The sequence below is a fragment of the Octodon degus genome, unplaced genomic scaffold, assembly GCF_000260255.1.
Source record: "Octodon degus isolate 3935 unplaced genomic scaffold, OctDeg1.0 scaffold00064, whole genome shotgun sequence".
Taxonomy (NCBI): domain Eukaryota; kingdom Metazoa; phylum Chordata; class Mammalia; order Rodentia; family Octodontidae; genus Octodon; species Octodon degus.
In genome coordinates this window covers 11,944,656-11,967,916 of record NW_004524640.1, presented here as the reverse complement: position 1 = coordinate 11,967,916, position 23,261 = coordinate 11,944,656, and the positions used below count along the sequence as shown (strand labels likewise).

Below are 23,261 nucleotides of genomic sequence, written 5' to 3'. Positions count from 1 at the left end.
ACAGGGTCTCACAACACAGCTTGGACTCATAGTGATCCTCCTGTTTTCAGCCTCCCCAGCGCTGGGATTACAGGCATGCACCACCATGCCCAGACTCCTTTGCCAGCTCAGCGCACTCCAGGGGCGGGGCTGGTGTGACATGCGGGATCAGGAATTGAATACTGGTCTCTGCACTTGCCAAAGCAGGCGCTTAGTCCACTGAGCTATCTCACCGGCCATTAGGCAACTTCTTTGTGGTAACACCACCTGTTTTCCACTTGGTTCCAGCATCAAACCAGCATACTGATTAGCAAATTACCCCGCTACCCAAAAGCACCAGATAAAACCTCCTGCCTCTATTCTCTAAGCTACATGTATTTCCATAAGCTTGGAGGCAGAAGGGCTGGCTGGTTCTCTTCAGAAGTAGGTTGGGAACCTTAGGTGGCAAGGGGAGACCTACTGCCTGCAGGTAAGACCTCTGTGCTGTGACCAGGAAAGAGACTACCAACTTCCCCATCTCCACACTTCCATCTTTCTTAATCCAACGAAGTCTAACCTAATAAACCAGAAGAGAGCATGATTACCTGTGGAGTGAGATTGTGAAGAACCAGCCAGTAACTAGGACGAACTGAGCCACCATCACTCCAAGTAGAGGCTGTAACCAACCAGAAAAGATAGGAAGACTAAGAGGAGCTCAAGGAAGTGACAAGGGAGAAACATTTTCATGTAGCCCACAAATCTCTTTTCTCCTCTTATAGTGTCTCTCTTTTACCTGACTCTGACCTGTCTTCTAGTCCCAGACCTCAAGACAGTATCTCTGCTCCAGTATCCTCACTGTGATTTGTGATTTTTACTCTGTCTATCCCTGAGAGGCCGAATCTATCTTGTACTAACTGTGACTTTCCAGTCACGAGATACTTTTGCCCCTTCCAGGCAATTGTGACCTGTCTGCATGCACAGCCCCTCATGTCCTCCCTCACCCAAGGCGAAGCTTCCTCACCCGAGGCAAGCCGAGAGTCCTGTGTCCCCCACCCCCTGACTGATCGGGGTGCTGTGCTGCTCCAGGGAGACGCCGGTTTGGGGTTAGTCAGGCCAGGAGGTGGACGGGGCAGCGGTGTAGTGTTCCTGGAGGAAATGTGGTTTTTCCACATCTTGTTGGAGAGATGAGTGGGGTTGTGTCCTATGGGATCTGGGGACCACGTGGATTTGTAATCGGGGAACTTTGCTGTAAAGAGAAAATTCAGGAAGCAGTAAGGTTAGATAGGTTATCTTTGTCCCCATAACGTACAAAGTTCTGTCTTCATATATATTTATACACTTATATTATAAAAAGCAATAGGAAGCACATATTTTAAGAATAGCAGTACAAACTAACATTCTTCAACCTTAAAATTTTTGGTGATTATTCTTCTGAAATGATAAAATTATCATACGACTTGAACATTTAGTAAGATAACTAATTCTGTACTACTTTATAAGCTAAACACAACTTGAAAGGAAGACAAATTCAAAGAGAAGAGAATTTTCAATTAGGCATGATGGTGCATGCCTGTAATCCCAGCACTTGGGAGGCTGAGGCAAGAGGATTGTTGCAAGTTCAAGACCAGCCTGGGCTATAAAGTGAGCTCAAGGCTAGCCTAAACTGCAGAGTGAGACCCTGTAGATCAGTCTTTTTGACCCTGTCTCAAAAAGACAAAAAATAAAAATGAAATATAAAATAAAATTTTCTATAAATACTTACTTCTTGGGAATACTTTAGAAAATTACACTTTTTTTTTTAATTTTATTTATTTATTTATTTATTTGTGTGTGTGTGTGTGTGTGTGTGTGTGTGTGTGCGTGTGTGTGGCCAGTTTAGCCCACCAGGGGGCGGGGCTGGCTGGCATGTGGTGCTGGGGGATTGAACTGTGGTCCCTCTGATTTGCTAAGCTTGTTCTAAGTAGGTGCTTTAGACCACTGAGCCATCTCACCAGCCCAGAAAATTACACTTTTCTTGTGCCTTGATTCAGCATAACAGATACCAATATTTAAATAAATTTTAAAAATCAACAAGTATTCTCTAAGGGCTCACTATGAGTAAGGCTCACTAGATCAGTACCATGAGTAATGTGAAAGACTGAATAGAAATGAAAGGCCTGGTAACTCCAGCCAACGCCAACAACATGTTCGATACACAGAGGACAGTGTGTGACAGCAGAGGCTTTGCAAAGACAGGGCTGAATGATTTATATAAATAGACGGGCTTGGGAAGACTGGAAAATGGGACCAAGGTTCAACACAAACTGCCCCTGTCCTGGATGAATCTTCTTCCAGTCATGGCTGAGCAAGTCACAAGGCAGACAGGTAAGGAGCAAGCAGTTATCAGGAGTTTCTGCAGTTGATTCAGCATGGAGTATTCAAGTTAGGTGACTTCAAAGAGAAAGGAAGAGGATGAGTACACATGAGACACTCACTGCACAATGCACCTTTCTAGAGACAGCACTGCCTGGAGCCAGGGAGCAAGGATGAAAGGGAAGGGAAAAGCCACTGGAACTTTGTGCCTGATACATGGGCACATCATGAAGAAAAAGAAAAGGCCAGGGCTGGTGGGACACAACTGTAGTCTTAGCTATTCCAGGGCCTAAGGGGAGTCCAAGTTCCAGGCTAACCTAGGCAACTTGGTGACAGCTTATCTCAAAAAGAAAGACAGACTGAGAGATGGAGAGAGAAGCTGGGTACCGATATAGTTCAGTGATACAGCATTTGCCTACCCTATGCAAGGCCCTGGGTTTGATCCCCAGTAACACACACACACACACACACGCGCGCGCGCGCACACACTAAAGGAGGAAAGGAAAGAAAATATAATTTGGAGGATGGGGAAGTATAGGTTTCACTGTTAGACAAGTGTGAGATGAATCTTGATCATCTCTCAGGTCAACGTCTAATTGCAGGAAAAAGATACATAGTGTAACTTAAGACAGGAGCATTTTTATGAGTAAAACACAGCAATGATAGTCAAACAGTGTCACACAGCCACACAGGAGGATCATTTGAGTCCAAGAATTTGGAGCAACACAATGAGATACCATCTAAAAAATTATTAAAGAAATAGGCTGGCCAGATGGCCTAGTGGACTAAAGCGCCTGCTTAGGCAAGTACAAGGACTGGGGTTCAATTCCTGGGGTGCCATGCCGGCCCTGCCCTGGGGCATGCTGAGACAATGACTGAGACTAGGCATGGTGGCGCATGCCTGTAATCCCAGCGCTTGGGAGGCTGAAAATAGGAAGGTCACTGCAAGACTGATCTATGAAGTGAGACTCTGTACTAAATACATTAAAAAAAAAAAGTAAAAAAAAATAAAAAAAAGAAATAAACCAGTGCTGGCACATGGCTAAAATCCCAGCACTTGGAAGGCTGAGGCAGGAAGATCACTGCAAGTTTGAGACCAGTCTGGGCCACATGGTGAGTTCAAAGTCAGCCTGAATTATATAGTGAGACCCTGTCTGACAAAAAAAAAAAAAAAAAAAGATGAAGACAGGAAAGAAATAAGCCAGGCATGCTGGCACAGGTCTCTCTATAATTCAACATTTGGGAGGCTAGGGCGGGAGGCTGGTAAGAGTTTGAGGCTAGTGAGTTCTAGGTAAGCCTGGGCTGTGTATGTATAGCAAGAACCTAAATCAAGAAAAAGGAAGGGGAGCCAATGCGGATACAGCTCAGTGCAAAGGCCCTAGGTTCAGTCTCTGTGTCTGCTCCCCACAAAATAGACAGGCATTACACAGGGGCACATCATAGGAGCCTGACATACAGAACTGTAATCCCAGCACTCAGGAGGCTGAGGCAGAATTCAAGGCCAGTTGGAACAAGGTTGCCAGCCCCTGATTAAAGAAAAATGAATAAAAAAGAAAAGGAAAAAAAGGAAACTTGGAATACTAAGGTGTCGTAACAACCTAGGCTCAAACCTGAGGGAAAAAGTAACAGTTTTTGTTTGTATTTTCTCGCAGTGCTGTAACTGGACCCAAGGTCTCACAGGGGTGAGGCTGGGGCTCTCCTGCTGAACTACATCCCCAGCCCTTGCTCACAGCTCCTTTAACCTACTTCTCCATCTTCAAAATGGGGTGACAGTAGGTCATATGGCATCTAAATGAGGTGAGGATCAAAAAGGGATTCCAGTGAAGGTTTGCTTAGCATGATGCCTGACCCGCACGAGCACTGCTTATGTGACAGAGGCAGAAAGGAACAGAAAAGAGACCATGAACCTGTAGTGACTTACTAAGAGATCTCCTTTATTTGCTTTTACTTGGGCAAGGCATGGAAATCAATCTGTCTTTCAACTTTTGCAAAACCAAAGTGTGAATTTCTAATAAGTTTTGCACTATCTACAAGGTACTGTACTGAGCGGCTTTAAAACCTTACTTTTATTAGACCCAGGAAGTTTTCCATTTCTTATCCTCTTAAAACAAAAAAACAAAAAACAAAACAAAACAAAACACAAAAAACCCACAAAAACAAAAAGCTAGAAATTCAACAAAAACATGTTTTTTTTGTTGAGACAGGGTCTTACTATGTAGCCCAGGTTGGCATGAAACTTCTAGTGATCTTCCAAGTGCTGAGATTCCAGGTAAGCACCACTGGGTCAGACCAACAATTTAACTGGTAGTTAAAAGAGATCGTTTTTTTGGGCTTTGGCAATCTGCTTTAATTTATGTACAAACACAGATTTCTTTAGGGGAAAAGCAGACTATGGCTGCCAGAGGAATGATAACCTGGGCTTAACTGGTTGCTCCCATGACCACTGGTTTCTTGACTGGTTAAGAGAAGCACTACGTCATCAGGTCAGGACCTGTGCCCTGAGCACACCAGCTCCTAGATTCTATCCAATGGCCTTCTCATCTTATCTCTCTGTAGGGCCAGAAACCCCTGGAGCAGATGGCAAACAGAAAACACACGCTTCTCCCTGTACTATCTGTGCAATTCAATGCCTATAAATGTATTCCTTAGGAAATAAATGCACTTTTCCTTTATGAAATGTTCATACCTGAAGTGCTATGAACGTTGGTAAAGGAGTTATCAGAGGCACTGTAGGGCCAGGCACCAGGTGAAGGCAGCGAGGTGTTGAGGGAAGAATTAGACCCTTGAGGTGGCAAAGAACAAGGAGAAAACATTGAAGATATACACGCCAGTATAATCAGTGAAATATTCAGAGTATATTAAGCTTCAATAGAAGGGGAATAAAATGTATCTTAAAAACAAAGATGTGAAAAGTAATATTTTTTTGGTTAAACTATTAAGTACCTGCAAGTATAAATGAAGCCACAGGTTCACAACTACAAAAAATGCTGGATATTGTATACCCACAAGGGATGCTGCACTTGTTTACCTGTGGTGTTATCCCGCAGCAGTTGGTGGTCAGTATCTACAATGGGAGATGTGGCTGTACCCCCCAGCACACTTCCTGGGGTGACATAGGGGTCAGATTCAGGGTCAATGTTTTGGATACCTTTCCATGGCACTCCTGGTTGGAATTCTGAGACAAGAACAACAAATGTTAGGGGTAGAAGGTTGTTCACAAAAGTAATTTTTTTTTAGTGGAAGAAATGGGTTGGTCAAAAACTAAATATTGAATCTGTCTCAGGTTTTCATCCTGAAAATTTAGTGTATATGCTGCTGAAGCAAGCACTCATCATGAAATTCAAAACAGAAATTTCTTTTAACAGCTATTCTTGCCAGTAGCACCTTTATGCTGCTATAACGTGTCTGTCTCAGTATGGAACCTGATGGCACAGCTGTCCCCCCTCTTGGTACACTGGAAGTCCCTGTTAGCTGTTGTGTCTCTACCCAGGAAATCCAGGCCTGAAGGCAGGAAAAAAGCAGGAGTATATAATCTGGGGCTCCTAAGAACTGTCCAGGTACTGAGTCAAGAACTGGGAGAAAATCTGGATACCAGTGATCTCTCCTAGTTTCCTCACCAGATATTAGCCAAAAATGCAAAGAAAAATGGAATTCAAACAATCATTGCTAAATAGATCATTCAGGGATAATCAGCCGGAATAATTTATTTAGTTTATCAGGAGGAACCCCAGACTGGTGGTGGCAAACTTATGGCACGTGTGGCACAGCAGGCTGTATGTTATCACTGAAAGCTCTAGAAGATTCACCATCATTGCCTAGACTATACATGAAATCTTACAAATAATTCTATTGGTCAACTGAAATAATATTTAAAGCTAATATTTAAAATAATATTTAAAACTGAAATATTTAAAATATTTGAAATATTTAAAACAGAAATAATATTTAAAGCAGAAATAAGTTTCATTTTCCTAATCATGTTGAGAAAGAATAGTATATATATGAAAAATATGCATTATTCACCCTATTGTAATAAAATGTAATTATACATATTCATCATACACTTACAAATAACTGGCACACACAGAAATCTAGAAGGAAGTAAATGTATTTATATAATTATTGATCTTTACTTTTGCTTTACTAAATTTTCAAAATTTTTCTATAATCAAAACAGATTACCAGGGGAACAACCTGCTCGGGCCCCCCTTCTGTCCCTCTCTCGGACAGGAGCTTTCTTTCCCTCAATAAATATATTCTGCTCATAAAAACAAAAACAAAAACAAAAAAACAAAAAAACCCCAAAACACAAAGCAAAACAAAAACCAGATTATCGCGTGAGACAGATACAGAGAAACAGAAGGAATATTAAAGATCTCATTTCACTCACTGCCACATACCTGAAATCTGACAGGAAATACCTGTCCAGTAAGTAAACTAATCAACTCAAAATACACTTGGAAAGATCCTCCTATCATAGGAAGGGTGCCAGGTCTTAGCTATAAGGTCCTTCAGCCCCAGGCTCCCTGCCTGATGGAGATTTCCTATCTTCCCACGGTACCTGTCTTACAGCACATACCTTGTTTTTCATATAATAATTAAAAATAAAAAGAAAGCAAATGCCAAAGCGAAGTATTCAGAACCTGAAATCACAATTAAAAAAACAAATGCTATCTTAGCAAAACCATTTCCTGAACAATACCTGGAGGCCAACTGGCATTGCTGGATTTACTTCCGATTTTATTTGTTGGTGGAGATTTGGCAGGTAACCAGCTATCACCAGCAGGACCCGTATGACCGCCCAGTGTGTCACCAGGGATGATATCAAACTGGTTGTATGGTGACCCTCCTCGAGTCTTACCAGGGGCCACTATAGCGCCTGAGAAAAGAGAAGCAATAAATTCAGAGCTCTGGCAAACAGAAGTTCTCTATCTTTTTTCTAGAGGAATTCAAATACAGTATAAAACTTACAGAATAGAACGAATATGGGATGAAGTGGTTACATGGAGGACTCGCCTATAATTAGTAAGCAGCACAAACATAACAATTCATCTCATTTCTCTGAGCCTCTCCTCACTCAAGGCCTAAAGGACTATTCTCATTCTCAAATGTCCTTTTCAGTCTCAAAATCCCATGATTTATAAAATCAATGAAATGTTTCCAACTACTAATCATGCCATTATCCCTGTGGTTTCTATGCTAATCACTCAAGAATGAGGAACGCAAACAACACTGCACAAATTGCAGCACAGTGGAGAGTTTGAAAAGACCTTTCTACTGATGGTTAACTGCCCCCAGTTCTTAAGTGCTGGCTGGGCGGGCCTACGTTAGCTGGAAGCGGCAGTGTGCAGAGAGGCCACTGCAGAAAAAGGCATCTGCAATTGCTTTAAATTCCAAGGCAATGAGACAGAATTCCCATCCAGAGTCTCTGCCAACACAAGACCAGCAAAGAACTCTGCAGTTCTAAGATTCATGGCCTCACACACAGAGAACAGCAAATCCTTTGTCACCGCATTCCCAAGAGCATTCCAGTGGCTTTGCCGGTGTCCCCTTTTCACGCATTTTACATATTGTAGAGCAGGAAAAAAAAGCAAATAGCTTAAGATCCACTTAACTAACAAGAAAAAACAAGGGCTTTACTTGAAATAAATTTTAGGTGTCTGTCAGACACCATTCTATTTACTTCCCAAATGAATCTTTTGTATTGTATTTTGTGCTACTCATTTAGTATATAGTCTTAGGATGCTTCTTATGAACAGGTAAATTATTTTTAGAATAATGTATCTGTGTAAATGTTGAATAAAATAATCTGGATTGGCCTAAACAGGAATACTAAAAAACCGTCTCTACCATGGGCTAACAGAATTATGTGGACAGATATATGGCTCTGAAGCACATTACAGTGAAACAGTGGAAAATGAAAAGCTCAGTTACCTCGGGGATCTCCAAGGAAATGGGAAAATACCTATAAACTCTATTTATTTATTTATTTATTTGTTAATTAATTTAGTACAGGGTCTACAGAGTCTTTTCACATAGATTGGATTTGTAGTGATTCTCCTGTTTTCAGCCTCTCAAACTCTGGGATTACAGGCATGCGCCACCATGCCCAGTCTCAACTGCCATCTCAGCGCACCCCAGGGGTGGGGCTGGCATGTCAGGCCAGGGATCGAACCCTAGGCACTGTGTTCTGCCTAAGCAGGTGCTTTACTTTAGTCCGCTGAACTGTCTGGCCGGCCCTATAAACTCTAGATAGGCAAGTACACCTTTGAGAGACAGCCTTTCATACACTGTTGTGCATGTATTATCAGATACCTTTCCTGTCTGTGGAGACAAGGGAATCTGGTGAATCATTAGCCTAAAGAAGCAGTGAAAAGTATCCAGAAGTATGAACACTGGCTATAGTGGTATTCAGTCCAAAAATAGATTTTATAATTTCAGTACATCATTGTTGGCTTTGTGCCAGGAAATCAAATGATCACGTTTAGGGATGGCAGGCCCAGAGCTCCATCTATGTGGCTCCTTCCCTACTCCCTGGGGTGCTCTTGAAGAGGCTGATAATAAAGGGAACCCGAAAGGCTGCCGGCTGACTGAATGCCTCAGCGGGGCTGAGTACAGCAGGGCTGAGCATGCCAGAGTGGGCAGCAGGGACAGGCACTTAGACCTGGTACTCATGGCACTGGGGACTTCCACCTGGAACAGATACTGGAATGAAGGCTGAAGGCAGGTTTGGAGACCTTTAAATCTGTTTTGCAGGGAAATGCAGAAACCCTTACAGATAATTATAGCGAGGAGGGGCAGACCCACATTCATAGCCAAAGCCAAAGCCAAAGCCTCAAATGTTGCCCTGCAAGACTCTATAACTCACAAAGAACAAGAAAGTCTTGTAAAAAAAGTTCAAAACCTGTGTATGTTGACCTATTAATCGTTATTTATTTATTTTTTATTTTAAGGGTCTACAGGGTGTTTAGTGTCTTGCTACTAGATCGGACTTGTAGTGACCTGCCTGTTTACAGCCTCCCAAGAGCTGGGATTACAGGCATGTGCACCACCATGCTCAGTCTCAACTGCCCTCTCAGTGTGCCCTGGGGGTGGGACTGGCACCGCAGGCCCAAGGATTGAACCTCTGGCCCCTGTGCCTGTCTGCAGGTGCTTTAATCCATTGAGCTATTTGGCCGGCCCTGTCATTTGGAGTTTAAAGGGCAGAAAACGTTCTAAAGCTGGTGAATTTAGCATAGTTCAAATACGTAGCAAGATATACACATTATTTGTTTTTAGGAAAACAAAAACAGAACTAGAGGTGGAAGTGGGGGAGTTAAGTTGATTCTGCCCTCTCAGATTTTATTAAGGCTTTACTTTAATGGGTGCCCAAATTCACAGCTCCTACTGTAATTCCACAGCAGGTAGGAAATTTTGCTCCCTGTAGTTAGAATTAGCACTTTAAATTCCTTGTAATTTGAAATACACACAAGGCTAACATTTCTCTGATGGATAAGCATAAAACCAAGAGAAAAAAGTATCAAGAGACTCATTAAAGAAAAGACCTGTGCTTCACGTTCCATCAAGGCTGGCCGAACGCAGCCCGCTCTTACCATTTTTGTGCATGCTGGCGTCCTGTGTGGCCACAGAGGGCAGTCCTTCCATCATGGAGGTCCACTGCTTGAAGCGAGACTCGGTCCCTGCCTCCTTCCCACCAACCATGCCATAGTCCATGCTGCCAGAACTGAAGCCTGAAACAGAGAACCACACACTTCTCTCAGTAAACAAGCATCCTTAGGAGCCCATGAACGCCTTGTCTGTCACTAATAGGTTAAGCCATAACGTCTCTCCACATAGAAAAAAACTCTTTGATTTAAAACTCTTGACTATTGCTCCTACTCATAAAAAAAAAAATTGTTGCCTCCATATTAGGGTATAATGACACATGTCACTGTCATCTACTAAGTCAATCTCACGGCCTGCATGCATCTACTTTTTCTGCTAAGGAAATGTGTGCCAGAAAGGCCACAGGGGCTAGCCTTTTTCTCTGACTTAGGTGGAGATAACTCACGTGAAACTAGTGTGCAGAACAGTGTAACAGGGTACCTGGGGAGGAAAGGCTTTGCAGAGGGCCTGGGAGTCAGGGCCTAGGAAACCAAGTGTAAAGCTCTGACACATGACAATCAAGTGTGTTCAGTTCAATGGAATTCCAAGAAACCTGACTCCAAAGTGAGGCAAAGAGTGGCAGAGGGTGAGGACAAATGAATAATCATGTCATGTATGGTCTTAAAAATGTTCCACTAAGAGTTGAAACCTTTCTCCCCACAGGATAGAATGAAATTTATGCATGCATATGTAGAAGTGGGGGTGGGGGTTGTGGTTTAAAAAGAAAAGCAAGGTGAAAATGGAGCAGATGGAGGTTGCATTTGAGAAAGTGATCTAAGTTAGACTAGATGAAGAAGACCCCCAAAGCTGGAGGTGCAGCCAGAAAAGGTTCGAGTTCCCACTGCCGTAAGCCCCTAGAAAGCCCTATGTGTCAAGCTCTTGAGTTGAGGTGGATACCATTTTTCCACTGCACAGAGTAAGAGAACCATATTCATTTGAAAGGCTGGATGGTGTCTCATGGCGCCACCACCCATTTTCTACAGATAGCTCAGCAGACTAAAGCGCCTGCTTAAGCAGAGCGCAGGGACCAGGGTTCAATCCCTGGTGTGCTGTGCCAGCCCCGTCCCTGGGGTGCACTGAGATGGTGACTGAGACTGGGTATGGTGGCGCAAGCTTGTAATCCCAGTGCTTGGGAGGCTGAAAACAAGAGGATCATTATCAGTCCAATTTACATAGTGAGACCCTGTACTACATACATTTAAAAAAAAAGGGGGGGGGGAAGAAAGGAAGAGTAGAAAGAAAGGAAAAGGGGCAAGAAGGAGGAGGGAAGGGGGAGGGAAGGAAGAAGGAATTAAAGGTTTAAACAAACAAAATAGGCAATAAATATCCACAGATGAGAACATGCAATGAGGAACACATGACAGTGGCACAGTGCAGGCATCCCAGAGAGGTGAGGAGGGCCACCATATAAAGGCTGCGAGTACCCACAGGGCTAAATACTGTGCAGATTCAACCAGGCCAGGATAAAGGGGTCTCGTTTTGCCTTCCTACTACAGGGTTTCTCCAAGCTCCATTTATCCTCCTAGTGGTGTGGGGTATTGTTACAAACACAATGAATCAAGGGGAAATCTTGTCCCTTTGTGAAAATGTTGCTATTTCTAAGCAGGGTGCGGGGACACACACCTGCAATCCCAGCACTAAGGAGGCTGAGGCAAGAGGATTATTGTGACTTCAAGTCCAGCCTGAACTACATAATGAGACCTTATCTCAAGAAACAAGAACCCCTCCCCCATTTGTCTTGTGGTAGAAAGAAAAAGAGATGAACAGACAGGAGGCTGAAAGGAATGTGGGCTTTGTTTGACAAAAGCCTTGAAAGACTAAGCAGGTTGCTCCCTGGACAAATTACATTTCTGTATCTGAGAGAACTAGGCCAAGATGCTTAGGTTACAGGCCATCTGAAAGTTTTTGAAAATAACCCAGGATTCGGGAAGAGGTGAAAATGAAGGCTAGGAGGAAGACAAGGAAGTGTTGCCTCACATGTTAGTTCTTTCTAAGTTACCTTAGGATGTCTTTAAAACTCACAGTGAATTAATTTTAATTGCTAAAATTTTCTTATAACACATGAGCTAAGAATTAGAAATCTTAGAAAGGGAAAAGTTGAGGAGATGTAGCTGAAGTTTAGCTAAAGCAGGCAAATGTCTCACTGGAAACTTGGGGACCAAGTGCCTGACAGCAAGGAGGCCCCACAGTCAGATAACAGGGTTCGGTAAGGAAGAAAAGGCCATGGGGAGGAAAAAGGGGGATAGGAGATAGATCTGGCTTGGAAAGGTCAATGTATAAACGCAAAATGATGAGGGAAAAAAACAGTGTTGAGATGTGTATCAGGGGCTGGGTGCAGCTCAGAGGTGTAGAGCTTGCTTAGGGCACACATGGTCCTGGGTTCCAGCTTCAGCACTGGGTGGGACACATACGTACACAGTGACTTTCTCTACTTTAGAAAGGACAATGCCATATGACAAAGAGGCAGAGACTGGAGAGATGGATCCATAATCCAAGGGAAGCCAAAGACTGCCAGCATATCCTGGAAGTTAGAAAGATGCAAGAGAAGATTCTGGCTAGGAAGGTATCACATTACCCACTACTCCATTCTATTTGTGAGAATAATTGTACTCTCAATTCAAAGCACCAAAAGAAACAGAGTGCACATGGGAATGCCAGACGCTGTCACAACAAGTACTGAGGGACATACCTTATCAAGTTAAAACTTACTAAAGGTGTTTGCTAATTCTTATCTCCCTCACATCAGCATGAAGGCTTTCAATGGTAGACACAGGCTAACTTATTTTTCTTTACATTTTGCATTATGTTATACTACTATAATCATTTTTATATGAATATTTTTGGATTATGGAATGAATCTTTTGAGTGTCCAATATTTTTTATGGAGAAATTTGCTTTGATACACAAGTGCTTTTGATTACATGTTTTGGAGATGAATTGTGCTTGCAAACCAAGAGTTTACTGCAACACCAAACAGAAACACTGAAATGACATGTAAGATACGGAGGCAGATTTATTTCATGTTGAGGGCCACTGACGGGGTTCATTCCCAGAATATCAGGCCCTTCTGTCTGGTGGTGAAAAGCAGGAAGTACAGAAGCAGAATGGCTTGTCAACTGGGCACTGGTTTATACAATGTGCATCACAGTGACCAGCTACGCCTCCCAGTGATCAGCCATTCCTAACAAACAAAAGCAATAGGCACTCACACAGTGACTTTCTTAGATGTCATACAGTAACCATGCGACACTAGGATACGGAACATGTGTGATGATTAGATGGAAGAAACACAGAAACACAGTGATTTAAGAGCTACATTAAAAAGAATAGGGGACAGTTCACTGGTGACCTCTGGCTATTTATGAGCTTTTACAGCTTGTACCCGGAAAAATGTGACCTTCATTGTACTTACCATTTAATCAAAACCAAACTGAACTGGTTTCCCTGTAACTGTCCAGTTCCCAAATACAGAGCACTTCAATTCAAATCAAACCAGCCAGTTCATTCAGCTCAATGAATATTTATAGGCAGCCTAATCTGGGCTAGCCCTGTGTTAGCAGCTAAGGTACAAGCAGAGATAAGACAGGCCCCTTGCCTTCCCTGGCACTCATTTTGCCAGAGCATGCCTTTTACTTTTCTTATCATTCTTGCAAGTACAGCCCTTTGCTTACCTTATCTGTGCTCGCCAGACTCACTTCTCTTGCCTTCTCCTGCACACTTTAATTCCTCTTCTATTCATCTCCATCATTCGGCCCCATTCCTACACCTTCTTGAACTGCTGAAGGGTCTCACTGCGCAGCTTGTGGTGGTCCTACTGCTCTCAACTTCCCCAGTGCTGGGATTACAGGCGTGCACCACTACACCCGGACTCTGGAGGGCTCAGCCCACCCTGGGGGCGCGGCTGGAGCGGCATGTGGTGCCAGGTATCGAGCCATGGTCCCTGCACTTGCCTAAGCAGGTGCTTTAGTCCACTGAGTTATCTCCCTGACCCTTATTCCCCTATTTATAATTCAACTATTTTTTGTTATTACAGATTAAAAAAAAAACCCTTTTGTTTTAAGAGTATATGTAGTGCATTGGTAGAATCTGATGTGCTCAGATTTGAGAAAACTGAATTACTTATTTTATCTTTAACAATGTTTTTGGAAAAAAAAGTTAATGCCTATATATAAATATATTTTTAGTAAATTTTTTCCCTTGCTACTGGGGATTGAATCCAGGGCTTCACACTGGGCTGCATCCCCAGTCCTTTTTTATTTTCTCAGACAGTGTCTTGAACTTGATATTCCTGCCTCATCCTCCCAAGTGGCTTGGGTTACTGCACCTAGAGAAGAATGTTTGTAGATGCAGATTTAGCTTGTTCAAAATAGGTAGCCTTATCATATTTATTTTCAGCTCAGACAAACATGATAGTGTCAATTAAAGAAAATTATAACTAAATTATAAAATGTATCTTTTAAGGGAGATTATAAACCATAGGCTCAAGACTAAAATGAGGGCTGGCCTGATAGCTCAGGGGACTAAAGCACCTACTTAGGCAGAGTGCAGTGGCTGGGGTTCAATTCCCAGCCTTCCCTGCTGGCTCTGCTCTCAGGGTGCAATGAGATGGCGACTGAGACGGGCATGGTGGCATGTACCTGCAGTACCAGCACTTGGGAAGCTAAAAACAGGAGAATCACTATGAATCTGATCCATGTAGTGAGACCCTGTAAGACCCTGCCCTAAACATGGGGCGGGAGGGGGGGGACTAAAATGAAAAAGTCTTAGTTGGGGTGCGGGGGTACACACCTTCAATCCAAGCACCCAGGAGGCTGAGGCAGGAGGATCACCATGAATGTCAGACCAGCCTGGGTTACACAGTGAGTTCAAAGACATTCAGAGCTACATACTGTGTCCCTGTCTCAAAAAATAAAGAAAAAGGGAGAGAGGAGGGGAGGGAAGGAGAGGGGAAAAGGGAAAGGAAAGGGAAAAGGTGAGTGAGTCTTGGGGGCTGAGGGTGAGTGCTTAGTGGTAGAGTGGTTGCCCAGCATAGGGGGCCCTGGCTTTTCCTGACACATCATCAACCAATGTGTTTAGGCATCAGCATCATTAAACTACTTGCTTTAGTTATGGAAAGATATTTTCTTCCCACCTAGTGATGTGCCCTTGGGATGAGAGTATAAAAGAATGTTGGTTTTTTTTGGCTGGCTCAGGCTGCCTTAATGGCCAGTGTGGTGTGGCCTGTGGAGCTGGGGATTGAACCATGGTTCCGCAGTTTGCCCCTGGGTTTGCCCAGGCAGGCACTTACACAACAGAGCTAACCGGCAAGCCCCTGAGAAGAATGTTTTTGAAGATATGGAGAAGCCACCTCTGACTCAAGATGCTTTTTCACCAATCAACCTTGAGAATGCTTGCGCTGTGGGTTGTACGTGTGATCAGGGGACTGAACCCAGTACTCCACCCATGCTACCTTAGTTTCTCTACCCGGAGCTATACCCCAGCCCTACTGCACACTGACAAAGGGGCAAGCTGCTCTGCTTATCACATGGTGTGCCTAAGTTTAGAACTCACAAGCACTGAAGTATCCATGTTCTCCTGTCAGGCATGGTCCGTAAGAGAAAATCTGATTAAGAAGGGTAAGGTGAAGCTGGGTGTGGTGGCACACACCTGTGCTCCCAGCACTGAGGGAAGTTAAGGCAGGAAGGTTGAAAGTTCATGTTCTACCTGGACCACTTAGCAAAACCTTGTCCCCAAAATAAAAAAGGTCTGGGAAAGCAGCTTGATGGCGGCAGGCCCTTGGATCCAACCCCTAGCTAGCTCTGAGGGTGGTCATGGGGCAGGGGACTGGGGTGGGGCGGAACCTTGCGGTCACCATCCTTCTGAGCCATTATGGGAGGCTCCCTCAGCCTTGGTACTCACTCTGGCCACCCAGAGGGGCCAACAGGAGAAAGAGGAGCCTACTCTTCTACATCTGATGGAAGAAAGGCTATTTTTGTTTGTTTTTGGTGCTTAATGATTTTAGTTAAGTGTTCTAGCACTGTGTTACACCCCTGTAACACAAAGAGCCTAGTCTTGAGTTTAAGTCAGTTTGTAGGCTGATCTCTTTCTGTTTGGCACTAGAGTTGAATCCAGGGTCTAAACACTGAGCTACATTTCCACCCCTTCTTTTAAACTCTGAGACAGGGACTAAACTGCTAAGTTGCCAGGCTGGTTTCAACTTTACAATCCTCCTGCCTTAGCCTCACAAAATGCTGGGGTTACAGGCATGCGCCTCAATGCCCAGCTCACAGGCAATTGTTTTTAAGAGGACAGTTAGTAGAAGGAAACTGAGGTCTGGATACTCCCTTCACCATGAGGTCTCTGTTCATTCTTGAATACAGGCAGGGTCAGGGCAGAAAGCAGCCACTTTTGCCTGCGAGTGTGGTTTTCAGGCCTCCTCAACTCATTTTGAGTCTGCACAAAACGATAACTTCTCTACCAAAATAAATCTTAAATGTCAGTTTGTGAAGAAACTGCTATGATACGTGGTTCTTTTTAGATTTTATTTTGAAGTCATTATTGCTTTATCGATGGGATTCTTCTCATAGTATGTTCCTTATTTGTAAGATTTGCCTGCCAAAAACATTCTTAATGAGTGTCAAAGGCACAGATTGAGCTAATTCTATTTAAATCATATGAAATTCTAGAATCAGATAAATTTGTATTAATCTGCCTTAAATGATTTCAGCTTCTCATTTTTAAAGCAGGTAATATTAGCCAAGTGAAATACCTCAACTTATGCATATTTTAATATGTTATAACCTCAGCTGTGTGTAGCATTCAGAGCATGTACTAACATTTAACTGGTTTTAAAATTTTTCTATTGAAGGCCAGGTGTAATGACATACCCCTGTAATTCCGGCACTTGGGAGACACAGGCAGGATTCCTCAAGTTCTAGTCCAGCCAGGGCTACACAGAGAGCTCAAGGCTAGTGTGAGCTATACAGCAACACCCTTTCTTTCACAAAACAAAACAAAATACAAACCATCCAATCAACCAGCCAAATAAGCAAAAACAGAACAAACCTAGAAAAGTGGTTGGTAGTGTAGCTAAGAGGGCTTAGTTTCCCCCAAAAATCACAGTGGAACATTCCAGTCAGTCCACCCTTCATACACACACAGTAACAGAAGGCTGCTTTGGTGCCAATATCCGCTATTTACTAACTATACAGTGAAAACGTGGGAAAATCACTGGAACTAAAGAGCCTCAGATAACTTAATTTCCTGTGTAAAAGAGGGATAAGAAGATTCACCTGCCTTGTATGGCTACTGTTAAAATGTAGGGCAATGTGGATCTAACTCCTACCACAGGTTAATAGAGGCAGGTTTTTAAGATGGTAATTTTGATTACGAACAACATACCAGAACCATATCCAGGGATTGGCCCTTTGGCCTGGAGGTCTGGGAGCCCCACATTCAGTGCGTTGGGTACCATGTTGTCCAGATGTGGCTTGGGCCCGACAGGATGGGATGGTGAGTGCTTCATGCTTGTCTGTCGCTGCTGCTGCTGCTGTTGCTGCTGCTGCTGCTGCTGCTGGAGAGCACTCACCATTCGAGCCAACTGCCAGATCAAGGAGGGGCCCAGGAGAAGAGGACAAACAATCAGCCAACAGCCTGAACTTCACTAGAGAAGGCTGCACAGGACCCCTTTTTGTTATGAGAAGTGGAGCTAAGACTCGAGTTCTCCCACTATGCCACATCCACACACTGGGAGCGCTGGGGGAGCCTTTCCCCTCCGCATACCTGCTGCTCTTGCTGCTGGCGTACTGCTTGCGAAAGCTTTCTTTGATTTTGGAGCAACTGCTGCTGCTGCTGCTGCTGCTGCAGGAGAAGCTGACATGCCTACAAAGCAAGTAAGAGGGGACCAACACTTCCTAAGATGGGCTGCTTGGACACAGAAAGCATTCGCAGGCTCAAATGCAAATAACTGAGTTAAAAGTACCAACAAGGGAAATACTGCGGAGTTTCTGGCCACCTGGTTATGTTTACCTCTAGTTGAGCTGATATTTCAACTCTTACATACATTCAAGTTTGCACAAAAATTTCAACTAATGTCCTTCAAACATCAAGGACTAAGATACGTAAAAGAAACAAAAACTACATGGGAAAAAAAAGAGCACATAACATTTTGGGAGCTACTTACCAACTGAAACTGGGGAATCTGTGGAAGCTGGCTCAGCATGGCAATCTGTTGAGGAGATAACTGGGGCCCCACATTGAAAAGACCTGGATTCAGGCCACTGTTGGGAAACTGCTTGAGCATTGAGGCAGAAACCTAGCCAAAAAGGGGAGGGAAATTCTCAGAATTCCAAAATAAAACTTCTGTGAAAAATAATCTTAAGCAAGAACTACCATTTTTTTCCCTTAAAAAAAAAAAAAATGTTTTGAGACAGGGTCTTGCTATGTAGTCTAAGCTGGCCTTGAACTCCCAGTGATCCTTCTGTCTCAGCCTCCCAAGTGCTAAGATCACAGGCTGTGCCATCACGCCCAGCCCATTTGAAAAATAGGTGAAGGAAAAACATCAAAGTGTTAAACACTGATTATCTCTGAGCAGTAACATAAATACTTTTCAATTTTCTTCCCAGATTTTTCCAATTTTCTACAATAAAAAATGATGAATTTTACAATAGGAAATCATCTTCAAGAAAAAACATCTGACCGCAATAGAACAGAGCTTTTGTTTAATTGAAAAATTACTACTGGAAAGTGCCATGAAACAAAATATATCAAACTGCACAAAGTGAACATATAAATGCTTGCAAGAAAGTATTTCTGGGGGCTGGTGAGATGGCTCAGTGGTCTAAAGCACCTACTTAGAACAAGCTTAGCAAAGCATAGGGACCGTGGTTCAATCCCCCAGCACCACATGCCAGCCAGCCCCGCCCCCTGGTGGGCTGAGCTGGCCACACACACACACACACACAATTAAATAAATAAAATTTTTAAAAAAGTATTTTTGTTATACAAATAAGCACAATATACATATTAACTCCTAAGAAAGACACATAGAGTTTTAACTGATGACTTATGATACCAAATACAGAGTTACAGAGAGCTTATGGAAAGAGTCTGGAAGTCAGACAGCCCAGTTGGTTCCTTTTTCCTGGGTTTTAGGAGTGAACTGGGCTGGGCTGCTTGGGAGCGCTGGTTACAGAGAGGGACTCCTTCCCATCTTCAGACCATTCAGCTAAGATGTCTTAAGCAAGCTGAAAATAATTCTACACTTTTTATTCATGGAACCCACTGGTCATTTGGGCCATGGATAATAAACATTAATAGCTTCCCACAGGGCAAGCAGCAGTTAAGAGTACAGCACTGGCCATGCCATGGTGGGCCTGCCTTTAGTCCCAGATCCTTAGGAGGTTGCTGGGAAGATCACTTGAGCCCACGAGTCAAGGCCATAATCATGTCTCAAAAAAACCTAAACTAAGCCAAAACCCTAAATGAGTGTACTGCTAGAGGTAGCTTGCCGGGTCATGTGTTCCAGCTCTTATTTCTAAACTGTGGGCCTCAGGAACATATGACTTATTAAACCTTTCTGAGCCTCATATGCTTTATATCCAGAACAGGAACAATAAAGTCAGTAGATAGATGATTTTGAGTCCAGCTGTCACGTACTTAGAAACGTACTCTGTAAATGTTCATGTTGTGCCATATGGTTTTTCAAACGTCCAAAGACATAAGCATTACAGTTCCCTTGCCTCTCATCTTGGCTAAACTTGACCATGTTTTTCACCTGTAGCTCACTTGGCTTCTCAGTGAGGAGCCCAGAGCACAAGCCATCTTCCAGGGGGAGTTTCACACCAGGCAGACTTGATCAATCCTAACCATCCTCTTCAAAGGCGCACCTGTTAATGTTGACTCGGTTTCTCGGATGATCATATCCTAACTCAATTCAAACACTAAGCACCATGTCAATTAAAATCTACAATGTTTTAAAATGTTTTGCTCTTCCCAACTATTATTTTTTTATTAAAAAAAATTTTTATTTATTTGTGTGTGTGTGTGTGTGGCCAGCTCAGCCCACCAGGGGGCAGGGCTGGCTGGCATGTGGTGCTGGGGGATTGAACCGTGGTCCCTGTGCTTTTTTGCTAAGCTTGTTCTAAGTAGGTGCTTTAGACCACTGAGCCATCTCACCAGCCCCTTCCCAATTATTTAATATTTAACTCACGCAGCTGGTTTTATTCTTTATTAATTTATTTCTTGACTCAGCTTCAGGACCTTCTATTTATTTTTATGTGGATGACACACAGCAGATGCTCCAAAAACTCATTAAACAAATGAACTTCTATTATATTTTAACCTAAGAGTCACTACACCAAGTTCTTCTCTCTGGTATTATTCCACTTGTTCCAAGTTGTGTTTCCTTACTGGGTCATCCACGGGAAAGTGGACCTCTGGCAGAGTTCAGGATAATCTGGTAGCATGTCACTAAAAACTCCCTTCTATCCTGAACTGTATCAGCCTTTAAACAGTCAATCATACAACTACTTAGCATTTTCCACACTACTGTTCAGCATTTAACTTGTATTTTCCAAAACAAAAAGCATATCCAATGGCCTGCTAAAGCATAGGTGTAACAACTATATCATTCTCATAATCCAATACTTTTAACCAAACAATGAAGAAAATGAGTTGAGTTAAGTTAAAACCCGGCAGCAAACTATGCTTATTGATAACTGACATAGGACACACAATCTTTTTGAAAATCTAGGTTAGATTCATGCCTACATGGAAAGTGTTGTAACAAGACACACACGAGCTGCCACTCTGGCTCTAAGGCCATCCTCAGTTGACATGTGGCAAATGTGGCTGCCCTGCCAAGTGCCACAGAATGTATAACTGGAGTGTAAAGGCGAAAAGGCGAAATACCACCAGAACTGGGCAAACAAGGTGCCTAAGAATTGTGTGCGGCACATTCAGTGAAATAACAACACCTAAACTGAAGAAAGTAGCTGCAGCAGCAGTCATTTCACCTTGAGAATTTCAATGACTACTCATAGCAAATGCTTTGAGATACATACATATACACCCACCCACCCCGGGGGCAGGGGAGACAGCTCAACGGTCTAAGCGCCTGCCTGGCAAACACAAGGACCCAGGTTCAATCCCAGGTATTGCATGCTGTGCAGGCCCCTGCAATGTGCTGGTCAGCAAAAATGGGTGTGGCACACGCTTGTAATCCCAGTGCTGGGGAGGCTGAGACAGGAGGATCAGTATGAGTCCAAGCTGCGTAGTAAGACCCTGTACCAAATACATTTAAAAAAAGAAAAACAAATTACACAAGCTATGTGCCTTAAAACAACAGAAATTCAGCCAGATGTGGTAGTATATACCCTGCACTTCGGAAGGCTGAGGCAGGAGGATCCCAGGTTCAAACCTAGCCTTAAACATTTTGTCAGACAAAATAAAAAAGTGCTGAGGTGTAGCTCAGCAAAAGCCCTGGGTTTATGAATTACCAGCATTGAGGAAAGTAAAACTTTATTCTCTCACACTTCTGGCATGCAAGGATGAACATCTATAAGAGATATGCTGGAAGTTAGAACATAAAATACCCCCAGGCTTGCAAAAACAAGTATGCAGATAAAAAGAACATTTAGAGTTTGGTTTGGTGAAATTTGGTGACTAGGAAAGGAGTCCTTGCTTAAATTAATTGTATAATACTCACAGTTAATTGTAAAGTCGAAGTCATATTTTATTGCTTTTGTATTTGATTTTTAGAATTTATTTACTTACTCAGTACAGGTTCTCACTATGCAGCTCAGATTCAGTGATCCTCCTGTTTTTAGCTTCCCCAGCGCTGGGATTGCAAGTGTGGGCCACCAAGCCCAGTCTCTGCTGCCTCCTCAGTGTGCCTGGGGGTGGGACCAGCGTGGCATGTGGTACTGGGGATTGAATTCTGGTCCCTGCGCTTGCCTAAGCAGGTGCTTAGTCTGCTAAGCTGTCTCACTGGCCCACTTGTGTAATTTCTTATGGTGGCCCTATGAAACTAACACAGTAACTTTTCATTCCCTAGGCCTATGCTGCCCAATAAGTTAGCTGCCAGTGTCATGTGGCTATAGTAAGTTCCCAGCTTACCATATTCAAGTTGCCAACTCTCACAGGTGTATCTCATAAGGCTCACTTTGTGGAATTATGAATGAATCTGAATTACAGACGTTTTCCCAGAATGGAACTATTCCTAAATTAGGATCTTACTGTATTGAGCATGTGAAATACAGCTAATGCACAGTGAGATGTGCTCCAAGTGTGTATACACTTCAGATTTCAAAAGCTTTCTATTAAAAAAAAAAAAAGGAAAATAAAAATTTCAATCATAGTGTTAAGCACTGACTTAAAGGTGAAAATGACACTGTGGCTACACTACTAAAGAACACTCTTTTCTCTTATAGGGAGAGAGCCCACTGGGATCAAACTGAGGGCCTCCACGATGCTACGCTGCTGGCTGTATTCCTGACCTACATCCCCAGGCCTGAGAATGTAAGAATATATTATCACAATTCATTACACTACTTTCTCTTTACCTTTCTAATGTGACTATTAAATTTTTAAAAATTATAGTACTGTATGTAGCCTGTGTTATCCTTCACTTGGGCAGTGCTACTTTGCCTCATCAGCATTGTTTCCAAATCCCTTTCCCAAGTTTTCTTCTATGATTTATGAGCGCTCTTCTCTGCTTGTTTTATTTTCCGACCTGCTGGCATCCAAAATATATAGCCATTGTCTGAGCTTTCATTTCCCTTCTGCTTTGTTTTGCTAGCTCTACTGAACAAACGAGTAACTCTCCACCAAGTCCTCCTCTCCAGGTGAGGAGCCAGACTCCACTCCTTGCCGAAAGCCCAGTACTCTGTGCCCCTTCCCACCATTCCAACCATTTAAAGAAACAACCACTTAAAGTATGTACACAAAACACACAGCAGTATATAACCTAGGAGACAAATGGATACTCACAGCAATATTGCTCCTAATAGTAAACATCTAGAAACAGTCTACACATCCAAGAACAGAAAAGCTAAGTAATTATAATCCCACAATGTAGTTCTATAAAAACCACAAATATCCAAAGTAATTTGGGTAAATCTTAGAAAAGTGAAGTAAAAAATAAAGGGGGGTAGGGGCTATATACTGTATGATTTCTTTCCTTTCCTTTTTTTTTTTTTTTTGCGGAACCGGGGATTGAACTTAGGCCCTTGCGCTTGCCAAGGAAGTACTTATTCTACTGAGCCATCTCCCTGGCCCCTTGCTGTACGATTTCTGTAAGTACAAAAACAGCACAATGAAACAACTGT

At 43.0% G+C, this 23,261-nt stretch overlaps 1 protein-coding gene across 8 annotated transcripts in view; it reads right to left on the bottom strand.

Moving 5' to 3' along the window:
* Tnrc6b (trinucleotide repeat containing 6B) overlaps window positions 1-23,261 on the bottom strand; it is a 186,314-nt gene that overhangs the window by 4,550 nt on the left and 158,503 nt on the right. For 5 of the 8 annotated variants that reach the window (XM_023718959.1, XM_023718963.1, XM_023718960.1 and 2 more), the window contains 9 exons: window positions 18,116-18,247; window positions 17,716-17,814; window positions 17,335-17,533; window positions 9,903-10,040; window positions 7,013-7,189; window positions 5,339-5,485; window positions 4,997-5,092; window positions 980-1,204; window positions 564-634 (listed from right to left, as the gene is read on the bottom strand). In XM_023718959.1, coding sequence (XP_023574727.1) covers window positions 564-634; window positions 980-1,204; window positions 4,997-5,092; window positions 5,339-5,485; window positions 7,013-7,189; window positions 9,903-10,040; window positions 17,335-17,533; window positions 17,716-17,814; window positions 18,116-18,247 — 1,284 coding nt within the window. The remainder of the gene's footprint in view (window positions 1-563; window positions 635-979; window positions 1,205-4,996; window positions 5,093-5,338; window positions 5,486-7,012; window positions 7,190-9,902; window positions 10,041-17,334; window positions 17,534-17,715; window positions 17,815-18,115; window positions 18,248-23,261) is intronic. The other 3 variants (XM_023718964.1, XM_023718962.1, XM_023718966.1) reach the window with 3 other exon arrangements.